Source organism: Thamnophis sirtalis, unplaced genomic scaffold, assembly GCF_051295495.1.
Source record: "Thamnophis sirtalis isolate CommonGarterSnake01/CBP01778 unplaced genomic scaffold, rThaSir2_p1.2 scaffold_13, whole genome shotgun sequence".
Taxonomy (NCBI): domain Eukaryota; kingdom Metazoa; phylum Chordata; class Lepidosauria; order Squamata; family Natricidae; genus Thamnophis; species Thamnophis sirtalis.
In genome coordinates, this window is record NW_028261393.1 from 7,282,263 (window position 1) to 7,298,237 (window position 15,975).

The 15,975-nt window shown below is 43.2% G+C and overlaps 1 protein-coding gene and 1 long non-coding RNA gene across 2 annotated transcripts in view; both read left to right on the forward strand.

The window, feature by feature from the left end:
* LOC148042948 (uncharacterized) overlaps nt 1-15,975 on the forward strand; it is a 281,857-nt gene that overhangs the window by 236,808 nt on the left and 29,074 nt on the right. The gene's annotated exons all lie outside the window — the stretch shown is intronic.
* LOC148042957 (uncharacterized) lies at nt 9,038-11,684 on the forward strand. The gene is made up of 2 exons (XM_087727006.1): nt 9,038-9,544; nt 10,810-11,684. The coding sequence occupies exons 1-2, from the start codon at nt 9,400-9,402 to the stop codon at nt 11,052-11,054; spliced, it is 390 nt and encodes a 129-aa protein (XP_087583132.1). The 5' UTR covers nt 9,038-9,399; the 3' UTR covers nt 11,055-11,684.

Below are 15,975 nucleotides of genomic sequence, written 5' to 3' on the forward strand. Positions count from 1 at the left end.
AGGAGGAGGAGGAGAAGAGCGGTGAGCCCTTGTCGGGTGGGGGTGGGTGGCTGGCTGGTTGGGAGGAGAAGAGCGGTGAGTCCCTCCCCAGCCAAACAGCCACTCACCCCCACCCGACCTGCTCCCTGCTTGGCCGGCCGGCTGGCCGGCACAAAGACTCACCGCTCTTCTCCTCCCAGCCAGCCAGCCAGCCAGCCCCACCCGACCTGCTCCCTGCCTGGCCGGCCAACTGGGACAAAGACTCACCGCTCTTCTCCTCCCAGCCAGCCAGCCACCCGACCTGCTCCCAAGAATGTCAGCGGGGACGGAGGAGGTGGGGGGGCGAGGCGGCAGAGCACAGCAGCGGCAAGAAGTAACACCCCCGCCGCTGTGTCCAACAGGCATCTCGCTTTTATGTCCATCATAAACGAGAGACGCCTGTCGGACACAGTGGCGGGGACGTTGCTTCTCACTGCTGCCGCGCTCTTGCCTCACCAACGGTATCCCTCACCGCACGTCACTGGAATCCACCCATTCTGCTTTTATGTTTCAACATATTAAATTCTCTAAACAGACAAACAAACACATGCATTCATCAACATGCACAATGAGATCAGTTGAACTAGTGGCTGAATTTAACAAAGCACGTTCTTAAAAACAATTTTATTAAACTTATCAAAGTATAAAATACAAATAAAAATAGTGGGAGAGGTGGGGCAGGAAAAAGGGAAAGAAAGAGAGAGATAGATAGACAGAAAGAAAGAAAGAAAGAAAGAAAGAAAGAAAAGTATTGACTTCCAACTCTTTAGCCTAGAACAATAGCATATCACTGTCGTGGTCTGGCAGGAGCCGTTGGAGCTGCCACCAGACTACGACAGCGAGGGGTCTTATGAGTCGGCCGTGGAGGAGGTGGAAGACCCTGGACAGGGTGCCGACTCCGAGCAGGGCGAGGAGAGACTGGTTGGACACCAGGTGGCGCCGGAGCCTTGGATCAGAGGGAATGATCCGGAAAACACTTATGAGTTGTTTCGGGATGCACGCTGTCGAAGGGCTACTCAGCGGCAAGAACAACTGCATAGTTATAAGAGATGATTACGTTCAGCTGATGCTTATTAAGATCCTCTCCTGATTATAAAAGAGACTGCTTGTGCCACGCCCTTTTACAGAAGTCAATGTTCATGATTAAGAGAAACCAACTTGGAGAAATGGTTTGCTGTGAGAGCTTGTTTTGCATTGGCCTAGGTTTGTAGGACTTGCTGCCAGAGTGCTTATCTCTTTATTTATTTTGGGCTTGCAGCCAACGAGAGCCTGGACTGATTAAAAGTATTCTTCTTTACGTTTGTTTTTGGCTTTCGTTCCTGGATGGAGCGGGGGGGGGGTCAGAACATATCACTGTAGCCTTAACTTTTTTAGTTTTAAATACTTAATATGTACTAGCAGTTTCTATAACAGCAAACCCGTTAGATCGGGTAATGGAAAGTGTCTAGCAAAACCTATCAAATATCTATCAAGTATCTAACAAAACCAGCAAATCAGCAAATCTCAAAGCCATTTTTTCCCCATCTCTAGCACAAAATCTAGGAGCAGTTTCCCCAGTAATTAGTGCAGCCTATTTAATTGCTTAATTTGAACCTTGCTTATGGATTAATTAGGAATCTGCGCAGAAATGGCTGGATATAACGACACACTTACTGTGTATTGTGCGATTCCAACCATGATGTATGCAGGCCTTTGGAGCTCACAGCCGCCCAAACTGAAAACACCAGTCGGTGTTTCCTGCAGCTTCTCGAGTTTCCACAATGTTTGCCTTGCCCCCTTTTTATATTTCTTTCCCTTATTCTGATTCTGGGTTGGAAGAATTAGGTGTAAGAAATTCTGCGCAGTTCACCTGCGGTAGCAATGAAGGATGTTAAGGAAATGGCCAGGTATAGCTATCCAGAGTTGCTGGAAGAAATTACCCTTCATGGATGTATCTCCTGTGGCTCACTAGGAAGGCACACACACATACACACACACTTGCACGCACACACATACACACACACACACACACACACACACACAACACACAACACACATATATGCCAGGCTACCTGGAATTTTTCTACCCCACCCAAAACAGAGCAAACCTGTAATTGATCTGCCTTGCAATACTTCACGTTTGCATAAAGAGGTGATAAAGGCATAAGGGAGCATCATCTGTTATGACGTCCTTGGACAGTGTAAATACTATTAAGGGAAAATATATTCTGGCCTCTACCATTCTTTTTCCTCAAAAGGGAGAGGGCTCCCAACCACTCCCTGCCTATAAATACCTCACCCGGGGCAAGATCTCCATCTCAGAGAACCGAGGCCGATCTGAACGGCATCACGATGGCTTCCTTTGTGCTCCTCATCTTTACCATCTTCCTCCTTCCTCTGGCAAGATCTCAAGATCCAGCAAGTATGTTGGGGTTCTTTGAATTAATTTTAACTTCTTCTGATGCAGTGGTAGCTGTTTTCTACCGGACAACCAACGTTTTGAGTTAGGCAGTTCTTCCTTCCACTCAGATTGCATCAACCGAATAGGCTCCCCAAGGCAACCCGCTAAGGTGACCAACTTCAGGTGGCCTTCAGGTGGAAGGATGGGGGAAGCAAGGGAGGTGGAATGGGATTCTCTAATCCAAGAGGGTTGGTTGGAAGTTCAGGCAGCAAAGTATCCGGGACCGATATTGAAACATACTGAAATGTGGATTGGAGTTAGACATCTGAACTGTACAGAGCACAGTGTTGGCCATTGGAGCATTTCATAAAATCGGTCTTTCAGATAGGCTTAGGGAGCAATGGAAAGTTACCAGAATAATAAAAATGAATACTCAGAAGAAAAGATACTACAGGGATAAAAACAGGAAAAAGAAGTTAGGAGAAAGGGGGAGAAGAGGAAAAATGATTAAAAGTGGAATTCGTGAGAGCCCAAGAGAAAATGGACGAAAGAGGAAGAAGGGAAAAAAGAGTTGTATTAGTAGATTAAAGGGAATAGTAGTATGATTGGTATTGTTATGCAACTAATTAAGAAATAAAGAAAGTACAGTACATTGTTAATTGTAGAAAAAAATGAAAGAAGTGCTCTCTATATCAACTAGAGGATATATACTTTTTATAGTAAAATAGACCAATAGAGAAATATGAAGCGATAATTTGGTGCAATTTTTGAAGGGGCAATTGAAGATATTGTTTATGTACTAAGAAAAAAATGAGTATAAAAATGGAAAATAATGGAAGAAAATAATTTGTCTGAAAGTGCAAATCAAGTTATGATGTAAAATGGATTATGTATAGAGCCGAGGTGGCGCAGTGGTTAGGGTGTAGTACTGCAGCCACTTCAGCTAGTTTTGCAGCTCGGCGGTTCAAATCTCACCGGCTCAGGGTTGACTCAGCCTTCCATCCTTCCGAGGTGGGTAAAATGAGAACCCAGACTGTGGGGGCAATATGCTGACTCTGTAAACCGCTTAGAGAGGGCTGAAAGCCCTATGAAGCGGTATATAAGTCTAACTGCTATTGCTATTACTAAAAGGGAAGATACAGTCAACACATTGTTTCTACCATATGTGTAAAGTTGTATTAAAAATAAAACAAACTTTGAAAACAGATTGGCTTAGGCAGAAACTTTTCCCATGGAAGAGAACACAAATCAATGGAATTCAAGCTAAAAGTTGAACGCAGTCAGAATCTAGGCAGATAGTTACAGTCATTTCTTGCTGTCGTTATCTTACTGCTACTTCGGGGTTAGCATATGATTTGACTTGGCTTGTTTTAAAGAAAGTAATATGCAGTTCAGCCAGGTGTGTTCAACTGTGGGCATCTTTCTGCACCCCCCTGGTGTAATATCTCTCTTTATTTCTCTCTGTGTGTATGCGTGTGTCAATAAAAAGCAAGCGTCTTTTGTAAGTTTCTGATTTTGGGGGGATGGTTTCTCATTCCATCCCAAACATGGCTTTCTTCCACTCTGTGGTCAGAGGTTCATCCTCAGCCATTTAGGGTATTTCTTTCCAGCCTTCTGCTAGGATGGGAATCATAAAATTGGAAGAGGGCTAGTGCCCGCTTCGGTATTGAAGTATATTTATCTTGCAACTGAAATCTGAAGGAGTCTCAAACAAATGTATTTCCTTTTTTTAACAAAATCCATACCTCTCTCTCTAGACTGTTATGAGTGTTTCAGAGATGGAGAATCTAACTGCGTTGGGACAGAAAAAAACTGTACCAAGGAAGACAAGTGCTTAGCTGTTGTCTCTAGGGCCAATTTGTCGTTAAGTAAGTGTATTCATTTTTGTGTTCATCTTTTTTATTATGTTGATTTGGATGATGTGGACATATCTATCTCCCTGATATTTTGGTTTCATATAAAGCAGTGTTTCTCAAATGTGATGATTTTCAGTCACCTGGACTTCAGCTAGGGGAATTTTGAGAAATATTGGTCTAAAGCAGAGATCGTCAAACTTGACAAGCTATGCTGGCTGAAGAATTCTGGAAGTTGAAGTCCACAAGTCTTAAAATTGCCAAGTTTGAAGACCTCTGGTTTAAAGTATGTCTATGCATGTATAGATACTTGTGTGTGTGTTTGGGTGTATAAAATCCCCCTTTTCCACCCTTATGGTGGTCAATGCCTTCCTCAATCACAGGTCCTCTATCATGGGCCTTCAACACAAGATTGGGGAGATGTGATAACTATTTTTGGGTGTCTGAAGGTGTTCTCAGATATCTGGAGAAGTGTCTTGTAGAAGATGAGGCAAAATCTTTAGAGTTATACCAAAAGACAGGATGAAAAGTAATAGATTCAAATTACCAGAAACAGAATTTAATGGACCAGGTAATCTTTCCTTATGGTAGGAACCGTTCATGAATGGAAAAAAATTGTCTTGGTAGGTGGTGGTGGTGGTGATGGATATTTTGGTTTCATATAATGAAATGTTTCTCAAACTTGCCAATTTTCAAACAGGTAGACAACTCCAATAATTTTTGAGAAACACTGATAGAAGTTCCTCTATCAGGGGCCTTGAGAACAAGATGAGGGAGGTGGGATAACTGTTCTCAGATACCTGAAGAAGTGTCTTGTAGAAGATGAGGAAGAAATTATAGAGTGGTTCCAAAAGGCAGGATGAGAAATGATGGGTTTACATAGCCAGGAAATTGATATTTGGTGGACACCAGGAAACCTTTTCTTATGGTAGAAACTGTTGTGGTAATAAAGTTAGCACCACCCTCCCTCCTAGAAGAGTAAAATATTTTGAGGAATATTTCAAAAAGGCAAAATGTAATATTTCCCCTAAAAGAGAAATAAAAAAAATCTTAAGGGAGACAGAAAGTCAGAGCCCCCTTCAGGACTTAATTCGATTAAACCACTAAGACATAGATCTCACTACATTGCACAATCTCGTAAGGACATTGCATCACCCACAGAAACTTCAACCAAACTTCCCAGACAGCCTACAGAGCCAGCTATGACTCCTACATGGCCCCATGGGAGTCTGACAACAGCCAATAGAATACATGTTCTTGCACAGGAACAGGAATCTCAAGTTCAAAGCCCAAGAGAAGGTATAAAAACCCTCACTCTCAACTCCATGTGGTCAGCTGCCCAGAAGGCAGAACGGCTGGTGGTTCTGCTTCATCATTAAACCCTCTTTCCAAGCAGCCTCCAGCCTCCATTTTGTCTCCAGTGTTTTTCTCCCAGATTGTAACTGAACTGGGTGGATATTTGTTACAACACTATTCAACAATGGAAAAGATTGTCATGATAGAGTCTCCTGTGATGGATATCTTTCCACAGGGATTGGATGGTCCATCTGTAAGGAATTCCCTAGAGTTCACCAATGTCACTTCTATTCTTTCCATTCAATACATAATTGTTATAGGCAGTGGTGGGATTCAACCAGTTTGCGCCACTTTGGGAGAACTGGTTGTTAACTTTCTGAGAAGTTTGGTGAACTGGTTGTTGGAAGAAATCATTAGGACAGAGAACCGGTTGTTAAATTATTTGAATCCCACCACTGGTTATAAGGCTAATTTGTTAACAACTGTGAGGAGCTAACTCTTGAGGTAAGAACTGTGTATATAACCCTTTTACATCTCATTCTTCCATTGTATACAGCTGACACAACCATGAGAAGGTTGCTTTAATGCTGCCCAACACTTGGGTGTTTCAGAATGCTCATTGGGGCATATTCTTATCTTCATCTTATCTGAAAGTTGGGAAGTACCCAAAGATATTCAATTAGTAATGTTGCACTATACCAATCACTGATTGGTATTCAGCCAACATGCTTAACCACTTATTTAGTAAGCCACGGTGGTGTAGTCGTTAGAGTGCAGAAGTGCAGGCTATTTCTGCTGACTGACGGTTGCCTGCAATTCGGCAGATCAAATCTCACTAGGCTCAAGGTTGACTCAGCCTTCCATCCTTCTGAGGTCAGTAAAATGCCCAAATTGTTGGGGGCAATATGCTGACTCTATAAAACCGCTTAGAGAGAGCTGTAAAAGCACTGTGAAGTGGTATATAAGTCTAAGTCCTATTGCTATTGCTAGTTATCCATGTTGAAGGGTTCAAACACAGGCAGAATCCCGAAGAAAACCAAGCAAGAGAAAAACTAATAGAATTATCCTTTTCAGGGGTCAGGGTCCACTGGGGGAATGAGCAGTGAGGGTGTAGAGTATCTGTCACAAGACCAGAAAGCAGTGCTAGGTTCCTACTGGTTCGGACTGCTTCTCCCAAACCAGTAGTGCTGCTTTCAAACAGAGAGCGAACCGGTTCTCTGTTCCTTTCAAAATGGGCCGGCCCACCTGCCTCTGGGTTACACCTACCTTTATTTCTGCTTCTGAAGCCCAGCTGAACTGGGGCAGCAGATTGAATTGCTGCTCCTCAGCTGTTTTCCTTTTTTTCTGAGTAATTTTCATTCAGTTGTGGATGAGTGCAAAGCATGAGCTCAGGAAACTGGTAGTAACGCCGCTAGGAACCTATCACTGCCACAAAAGAACCGAAAACTGAACTGAAGCCACAGAGTATTTACATTTGGCTGATTCCACTGATAGTTTTGGTTGGAAAACAGAGCGATGTGATGTTCAATTTATGACATTCTTTAATTATTATATTTTCTCAACAGCCCAGGATTTTATCACATCCTTTGCCAGAAGCTGTGTAGCTCCTACAAATGATTTCAGGGGCTCCTATTATTTCAATTTTGGAGACAACCATATTTTGGAGTTGAATTCTCGATTTTGCAATGAAACAGACCCAAAGTGCGAGGCTGCCATTGAAGGTATGTAAACAGCTTTGGAATCTTATTCTGCTTCTGGCACTTTTCCTATTGGGATGATTGACAGAAGAAATCTATGTATGGGAAAATTCCAATGACATCTTTCTAGTCTTTAACACTTATATACCAAGAACATTTCAAAAGGCTACTCCTAGTTCTGAAAGGAGAGATAACTGGATAGTGTTAGAAAAAATTGAAAGAGAATGCCCAAATATTTGACCAAATTATCTTTTAAGGTTGTTTGAAGGAAAGAAAGAAAAGGCTTCGCCATCTGTAACAGACATTTATCAATCAGTAAAATGTTGAAAAAAAGAGATGTTTTTAAACCTGGAGGAACGTGGTGGCTCATTGGCTAAGACGCTGAGCTTGTCGATCAGTAAGGTTGGAGGTTCGGTGGTTCGAATCCCTAGTGCTGCATAAGTTACTTGTCCCAACTTCTGTCAACCTAGCAGTTCGAAAGCATGTAAAAATGTAAGTAGAAAAATAGGAACCACCTTTGGTGGGAAGGGAACGGCATTCTGTGTGCCTTTGGCGATTAGTCATGCTGGCCACATGACCACGGAGACGTCTTCGGACAGCGCTGTCTCTTCGGCTTTGAAACGGAGATGAGCATCGCCCCCTAGAGTCGGGAATAACTAGCACATAGGTCCGAGGGAAGCTTTACCTTTAGGCAACATAGTTCCAGTTGTTTGATCTTCAATGTTCATGCATGGTCCATTTTCTCTTCCCCGTTGATACACTTACAACAAGAACAAGCACAACAATAACAATCCTCATGTCAAACGCCATGAGCAAATTATCCTGCATACAGTGGAACCTCGGGTCACAAACGCTTCTGACTACGACCAAATCGGGTGCAGAACAAAATATCCACTAAATGTTTCACTCTGGTCACAAACACATCCTGGGGTCTGTGTGTGATCAAGCACAGTGGCACCAATTTCCCCTTCCACACTCTTTTTTTTTGGACGTGCATGCACCATCGATCTTGCTTCTGGTCACGATCAAATCAGGTTGCAACCAAAGTCTTGAAAGAGATTATGGTTGTGACTAGAGGTTCCACTGTATGCTTCGTATGGGATTTTTTTTTAAAAAAAAACCCCAAAATTCTGCAATTTCTCATTTTGCAATTTTGAAAAAAAGCCTTTTTATGGCTTTTGAGTTCTACAAAGGGTGTCTCTAGAGCCCTGGGGGCACAGTGGTTAAATGCAGTCTTGCAGGTGAACTCTGCCCATAGCCCGGAGTTCGATCCTGATGGACTTGAGGTTGACTCAGCCTTCCATCCTTCTGAAGCAGATAAAACGAGGACTCAGATTGTTGGGGGCAATAGGCTGACATGGCAAACTGCCCAGAATGTAAAACACTTTGAAGCTGCTGGGCTTTTTAATAATATATTTTCCTATTGGAAGAAGAACCAAAGATTTCCCTTTCGACTCAGGGCAAAGCGTGCCAGGAACATCCTGGAATTCCTTCTGAAATTGAAAGACAGCAGAGATCAAGGGACATCAGAACATCAGAAAGGCAAAAGGATTAGAAATCCAATTATTCTACTGTTTAGCAGATTTGGCTGGGGCAGTGGTAGGATTCAAACAACTTAACAACCAGTTCTCTGCCCTAATGGCCAGCAGGGTAGGTGTGGCTCGGTGGTCATGTGACCGAATGGATGTGGCCAACTCAAGTCGATGGGCACTTCGCCTTAGCTGTTACAGTGTCATAAGGGTTAACCGGAGAGGCAGTTTCTGTAAGCAGGGCAATAAAGATTAGGCTGGAAACAACACCAGAATGTTTCCTTCCTGCCTTCCTTACAGGATTAGCCCTGGAAAGTGGAAAAAAACAAAAGCAGATTTCTTCCAACAATCAGTTCTCTGAACTGCTTAGAAAGTTAACAACCGGCAGTGGTGGTACTCAAATAATTTAACAACCAGTTCTCTGCCCTAATGATTTCTTCCAACGATCAGTTCACCAAACTGCTCAGAAAGTTAACAACCGGTTCTCCTGAATAGGTGTCAACTTGCTGAATCCCACCATTGCCTGGGGTAAAAAGTCAGTGAAAGGGAAAACAAGCTGTGTTGATAATTGCTTTAAATCCATTATTTTGCTACATGAACTTATTTTGTCACTTGCAGTTGATAGCATGCGCATATTTGAAAATGGGAAATTTTGCCCAAAGTGTTACAGAACAGGTCATGATAACTGTGAGAGCGATGGAGATGTATTTTGTGTGGGAAATTTCGTGAACTGTACTGAAGTGAATGGAGAAATAACTCATCCACTCTCTGGTAAGCTGTCTTTATTTTTTCTCTTTTCTTTAAACTCCCTTTGCTGTTAGCTATATTAAGCCAGCCAGAATCTAGAGGTTTTTTTTTTTAAAAAAAAAAAAAAGCTAGGGAATGCTAAGAACATGCTATAAATGTGATGGCATGCAGCCTGTCAATTTCTAAATAGCTAAAGGTCATAACCAGTCACGAAACCTAGCTGATTAAAATATACAGGCAGTCCTTGACTTAAAACCATATATATATATATGTATGTATGTATGTATGTATGTATGTATGTATGTACGTACGTACGTACGTACGTACGTACATATGTATATATAGATACCTTTTACCCTGGCTTGGCTGATAAGGAGTCGAGCTCTGTGGCTTAGTGGTTAACACATCTGCCTAAGATGCAATACAGCACAGGTTTGATTCCCAGTAAGGGTATGGCTAGCTGATGAGAGCTAAATAGCTTGAAATAGATCTATACTAGTCTCCCTTTATTTATTTATCAGCACAAATACAACATACATACACACACACACACAAACACACACACACACACATGTTGTGTTTCCCTGAAAATAAGACAGGGTCTTATTTTCTTTTGACACCTCCCCAATTTTGCATGGGCCTTATTATCGGGGTGGGGAGTTATTGGTTTGGGATTGCCGTGTAGCTGCTCTCTTGGGAGCAGACGCCCGAAGAGCCGTGCACAGCCTCAGGGGCAAATGGCTGTGTTGTGCTGTTGCAGTAGCGCAACAAAGCCACCATGAGGTGACCACGTTTATGAGCAGCCGCCTGGCAACCCCCCTTTCTAGCCGGGCAGAGCGCCACTCACCGACCCAGTAATATCCCAAAGGCCACACGGCGGTCTGCCCAGCTGAAAAGAGAGGTTGCGCAAGCACTTGTTCTGCCTCCAGCCTCACCATGCCCAGCTCTCCCTGCAGGACCGGGTCAGGGCTCCACCGTGGCCCCGCTGCCGCCCTGCTACTGCCGCTGCCGCCGCCATGCTCCGAGCATAACCGACTTCCAAACTCCAGAGATCCACTGCCGAGTCTTCCAGCAGTGGCCGCTCTGGGACTACGCTCTATGGTTGTGGGCTGGCTGTGGGAAGACTCTCTGTCCCACCAGAGTCTTCCAACACCTTGATTCCTCTGTTCCATGTCCATCATCAGTGCCCTGTCCTTAGTTTAGATATCGTTCATACATTTGGTGAAAGGAAAATGTAGAAATACTTTGAACAAGCCCATAACCTAAATCACTGTTTCCTTCTACATTAGGTGCAATAATCCCTTTTGCGGGAAAAGGCTGTGCCAGCCGATCGGTTTGCGACCTTCAGGGGAAGTTGTTCAATCATGGCCATTACAAAATCAATTTTAAAAAGCTTCAGTGTTCTAAAGCCAACGGGGCTCTTTCATCGTTGCGACGCCTGGCTTTCACTCTGGAGAAGAAGGACCTGGGGCCACAGGTGGCCTTCTTCCTTCCATGCATCCTTGGGATCTTTGCTGTGAAAATTCTCTCCTAGTTAAGTCAAAAGTAGCTTGCGAAGGGCTTAAGAAGAATCAGGCTGGGGTCAATCCCCCTCCCTTTAAGCACTGATGATGTTATCTAGTTTGGTATGGAAGTGTTTGCAAGCTCACAGAACAGCAAGGAGCCCACAACTAAATTTACGCTGCAAAATCTTACACCTGTCTGTTGCCACTCTTATTGTCCTTCCCAATGTTGCCATCTATTGGTATTCTTTCAAGGGAGAATTGATGAGCTAAGTGGGAATTGTTAATTGCATTTAATGTAAGCTTTCATTCTGCTGATATGGAATTAAAACGAATGCCATTTATGTCCTCCTGCCTTCTGGAAATGTTTGGCCCCATCTTCTGAATGCGGTTGGGAGTCCCACCCAAAGGCTAAATTCAACTTCAGGCATCCAAATTTGCTTGGCTCCGGTGTGTTTCCCTTGAAGTCAATGGGATTTAAGTTGAGTTTGATGAAGAGATTCCATTGACTTTGGTGGCATTAAACCATTGATTTCAATCAGTACAATTCAGTTGGTTAATTAACTGTAGCTATGCATTCATGGCAGAGGTGGGTTCCTACCAGTTCGCACCTATTCGGTAGAACCGGTTCGTCAAATCTACCGAACCGGTTAGAAGAGGTTCCACCAGTGGACCCGGAAAGCAGGCCACACCTACAGAAGAGGTTCCAAAAATTTTTGAAACCCACCACTGACACACACACACACACACACACACACACACACACACACTCACTCACACTCACAGAGAGAGAGAGAGAGAAAGAGAAAGAGAAAGGAAGGAAGAAAGAAATAAATAAAAAAAGAAAAAAGGAAAGAAAAAGTGAGAGAGGGAGATGAAAGAAAAAAAAGGAAAAAGGGACAGAGAGACAAAAGGAAGGAAAGATAGATAGATAGATAGATAGATAGATAGATAGATAGATAGATAGATAGATAGATAGATAGATAGATAGATAGAGAACACATGGCCGGCAAGCCACTCCCACCAGGTCACATGGCCAGTAAGCCACTCCCACAAAGGAGGCCACACCCACAGAGTAGGTTCGAAAATTTTTTGAAACCCATCACTGATTCATGGTATCATGGGCGAAGAGCCCATCGACCTGAGTGATGTTGAGTTGGCCACACCCCTACGGTCACATGACCACCGAGCCACACCTACCCAGCTGGACATTAGGGCAGAGAACTGGTTGTTAAATTATTTGAATCCCACCACTGCTTACCAGGGTTTTGGTGATATATTTATTCAACATGATGCTGGAACAGTTGCTCTTAAAACCCGACCTTGAAATGTTGCAGGCAGTATTGAACAGACCGATATCCTTTAGTCTGTATTGAGACCACAGTTTGCAGGCATTTCCTTTCTCTGAAAAGAGGGCTTCAGTTCATGCTGCGTTTTTCTACCTTTCCAAAATTGCATCTCTCCGCTCAATTGTCAAAAAATTAAAATAAAAGCAATTAGATATTTAACTCTCCTGTCTTCTTGTTGTTGTTTTCACAAAAAACATCCAATCCATATTTATTTCCTTCCTTAATCTTTTTCGTTGAGAATGCCTGGAAAGGTCGCGCATCAGGCCAAGGCAAAAATCATGGTTTATTTAAATGGCTGGTTTGTGGATTCACACATTACATTAAACCATCAATCCCAACGTACAAACTCCAGCATCTGGATTCGCTTACAGTACTTTAGAGTCTGCCTTGTGACTGGCTGGACTTTAGCATATTGCGTGAGTGTAGTCAGCAAGGTAATTCAGTTTATCAAAAATAAATAAATAGGAGAATTCTAATTTTTACACCTATATCTGGTCTAAGCGCGTTGTGTGCGTTGATGTTCATTGGAATCAGGGGTGAAATCTACTTGTCTTCGTTACTGGTTCGCAAATGTGGGTGCATGTGCCACCTCTGCGCATGTGCAGAGTGTCAAAACTGATGTGATGGTGTCCGGGTGTGTGGGCGGAGCCTACTACTAAGGGCGCCTGAAAGGTAAGTAGAACAGCGGGGGGGGGGGAATCCACTTTGCCACACAATTTAGATTAGGTAGTGTAGGAAGTTATCACCCAGCCCTCTCCCAGAAAAATGAAAAATCCTAGGAAATATTGAAAAGGCAGAATATTTCTCTGGATATGAGAAGAAAGAAACATGTTTTGAAAGACAGAACAGCTCCGTGTAGCTTCCTGCCCATTCCCACTTTGTCAATGGGCCATTAAGAAGGGCAAGCTTGTCCCTTTTACATAATAAAGACTTTTCCACTTCAGCTCTAGGGGGATGGGATTAAGGCATGATAATATTGGCCCTTTACTCAATTGACCACATGGCATCTGACAACTCAACCAAACCTGGATTCAAAACGCAGCCTAGAGAGTTGCCCCTGCATGGGCCCATGGGAGTCTGACAACCAATCGGAATACAAGCTCAAGATCAAAGGCCAGAGAGGGCATAAAACCAGGATCTCAGCATCTCAGTCCTTCCTTCTCTTCTTCTCCACCAACATTGAAGCATGTGATCACCTTTTCTGTTCAGGGCTCAAGCCATGTGGTCCTGTCCTCCAATACATCATCTTTCCAAGCAGCCTCCATGTCTCCAGTGTCTTTTCCCCCACTTGGAGCCGAATCCAGAAGGACATTTCTTTCATCACTAGATAGCAGGAAATCCTGCTTTCTAGCTAATATAAATTGCACGTTCATAGCTGATCGTCGGGAATATCGTCCCGAACCGAGAGCTTTTTTTTTACTACTGGTTTGGACAAGCCGGTCCGAACCAGTAGCATTTCACCCCTGAATGGGATCTATTTCTGAGTTGCTATAGCATTTAATACATTGATATTACTGACTGGGTTCTCATGTCAAATTAAGCCACAGTTTGCTTAATCATGGTTTGTTAAACCTTCTTGGAGGCTGCTCCGACCCACTGGAATGACCTCCCCGTGGAGATTCGTACCCTCACTACCCTCCAGACCTTCCGCATAGCCCTTAAATCCTGGCTGTCCCGACAGGCCTGGGGCTAAAGATTCTAACCCCACTCGAATAGTATGACTGTTGTGCTTTTAATGATGTATTGTCTTATGTTTATAACTTGTTTGTCCTTCCTCTCCCCCCTGAATTGTGAGCCGCCCCGAGTCCCCTCAGGGAAAAGGGCGGCATACAAATAAAGTAATTACAATTACAATTACAATTACAACCATAATTGGCTGTGTTGGCACTTTAAACCTACTCACCCCACCCCACCCCAAAAAAACATTTTGATTGTCGTAAGGTGAGAATCTGAACTTTAGAAGGAATTTCAGTTCCTGCCCGAAATGCCAATATATTTCAACATTGCTCCTTTTGGAAGAGTTATTGATCACCATAACCTGCGAATCAGTCCTGAAAAATTGATTCGAATCCTAATTATTAAAATACATAAGCCGGAACTGTTGGATGATGATACTGTTTATCTCAAAAGAAATTCTCTTCCGGTTATACTGATTCACTGCGAAAGTAAAAGTTGCCCTGATGATCTGATTGGAGACTATTGTTTCAGATGAAATCCTGCAATATTGCTCCATTATTACTCATTACTTTCCCATTAAGATGTAAGTTCCTAATGGACGTGGATTGCATTTTACATTCTGTCTCCTCTTATATTTTATTGAAAACATTGTGCAGCGTGCATAATGTATAAATGTGGGATGCACCATTACAGCAAGAAGAATCTTCTGAGAGCATTGGACAGAGAATAAAATGTTTGCACTGAGCACTCTAGTCAATTTTGGCTATAGTACATGATATCATGTTGGTCCTTGCCTAAGACTATTGGAAGCATTTGAAAAGATGGTCAAGGGATCAGATAAAGTCTCATCCTCTATCTTAGAAACTGGGAGACAGAGAGTTGTACTCTCAGTTTAGGAATGAAAGCAGCTGGGTGACTTTAGGCCGCTCACCTGGAGACTGTAAATTCTAGTTCCATTTTAGGCATGAAACTGGGCTGGATGGCTTTGAGCCAATCAGTAGGAGGCAGTGAGTTCTAATCCTGCCTTAGGCATGAAAACTGGCTGGGTGACTTTAGGCCACTCACCTGGAGATAGTGAGTTCTAGTTCCGTCGTACTTTGTATATTCCTTTCTTTTTCTTTATACTTTTTCATACTTCTATTCCTTGTTTCTTTTGATTGTTAGTTTATGGGGTTTTCTAATGCATAGGCTTTGTAAAATTAATAAAATTATTTGAAAAGGAAAGGAGAAAGAAGAACTGAGATCAGGCTTGACACTGTTCTGACCCAGGCTTCCCAAGAGCGTGAAGCAAACTCCTTGTCCCATCAAAAAACCTTTTGAGTAATTGACTTGATTTCTGCTCATTCACATCCAGCAAAGTCTTTCAAGGGATGATTTCCAGTCACAGACCTTATCTGTCTTGGGAGGATTTACAGTCATAGACCTTATCTGGCTTGGGAGGATTTACAGTCATAGACCTTATCTGGCTTGGGAGGATTTACAGTCACAGATCTTATCTGGCTTGGAGAGCTGCCAGGCTGATATCTGCAGAACTTAGCAAGGAGTCTCAGAGAGTCACGAACCAATTAAGCGAACTAATGGTCTCCTGCAAACTCCACTCCCCTTTCACCCCTCTTTTATTTCTTCTGGGAGGGGCCATTCATCATCCACCTGTGGCCTTACTCCCAAGTCGACCCCTGTTCCTTAGCTATTCCCTTCGTCTGGCAACTGTGTGTATGTGCCAGAGGTGGGTTCCTACCAGTTCCCACCTATTCGATAGAACCGGTTTGTCAAATCTACCGAACCGGTTAGAAGAGGTTCCACCAGTGGACCCGGAAAGCAGGCCACACCTACAGAAGAGGTTCCAAACATTTTTGAAACCCACCACTGGTCCTTGGATGTGATTATTCTACACTATCATACTCCTATTTATAAAACTCAGTGCCTC

Coding starts and splice junctions, on each gene's coding strand:
- LOC148042957 (XM_087727006.1), top strand. CDS start 9,400: ATGCGCATATTTGAAAATGGGAAATTTTGCCCAAAGTGTTACAGAACA. Junction 9,545..10,809: donor AATAACTCATCCACTCTCTG/GTAAGCTGTCTT, acceptor CTTCTACATTAG/GTGCAATAATCCCTTTTGCG.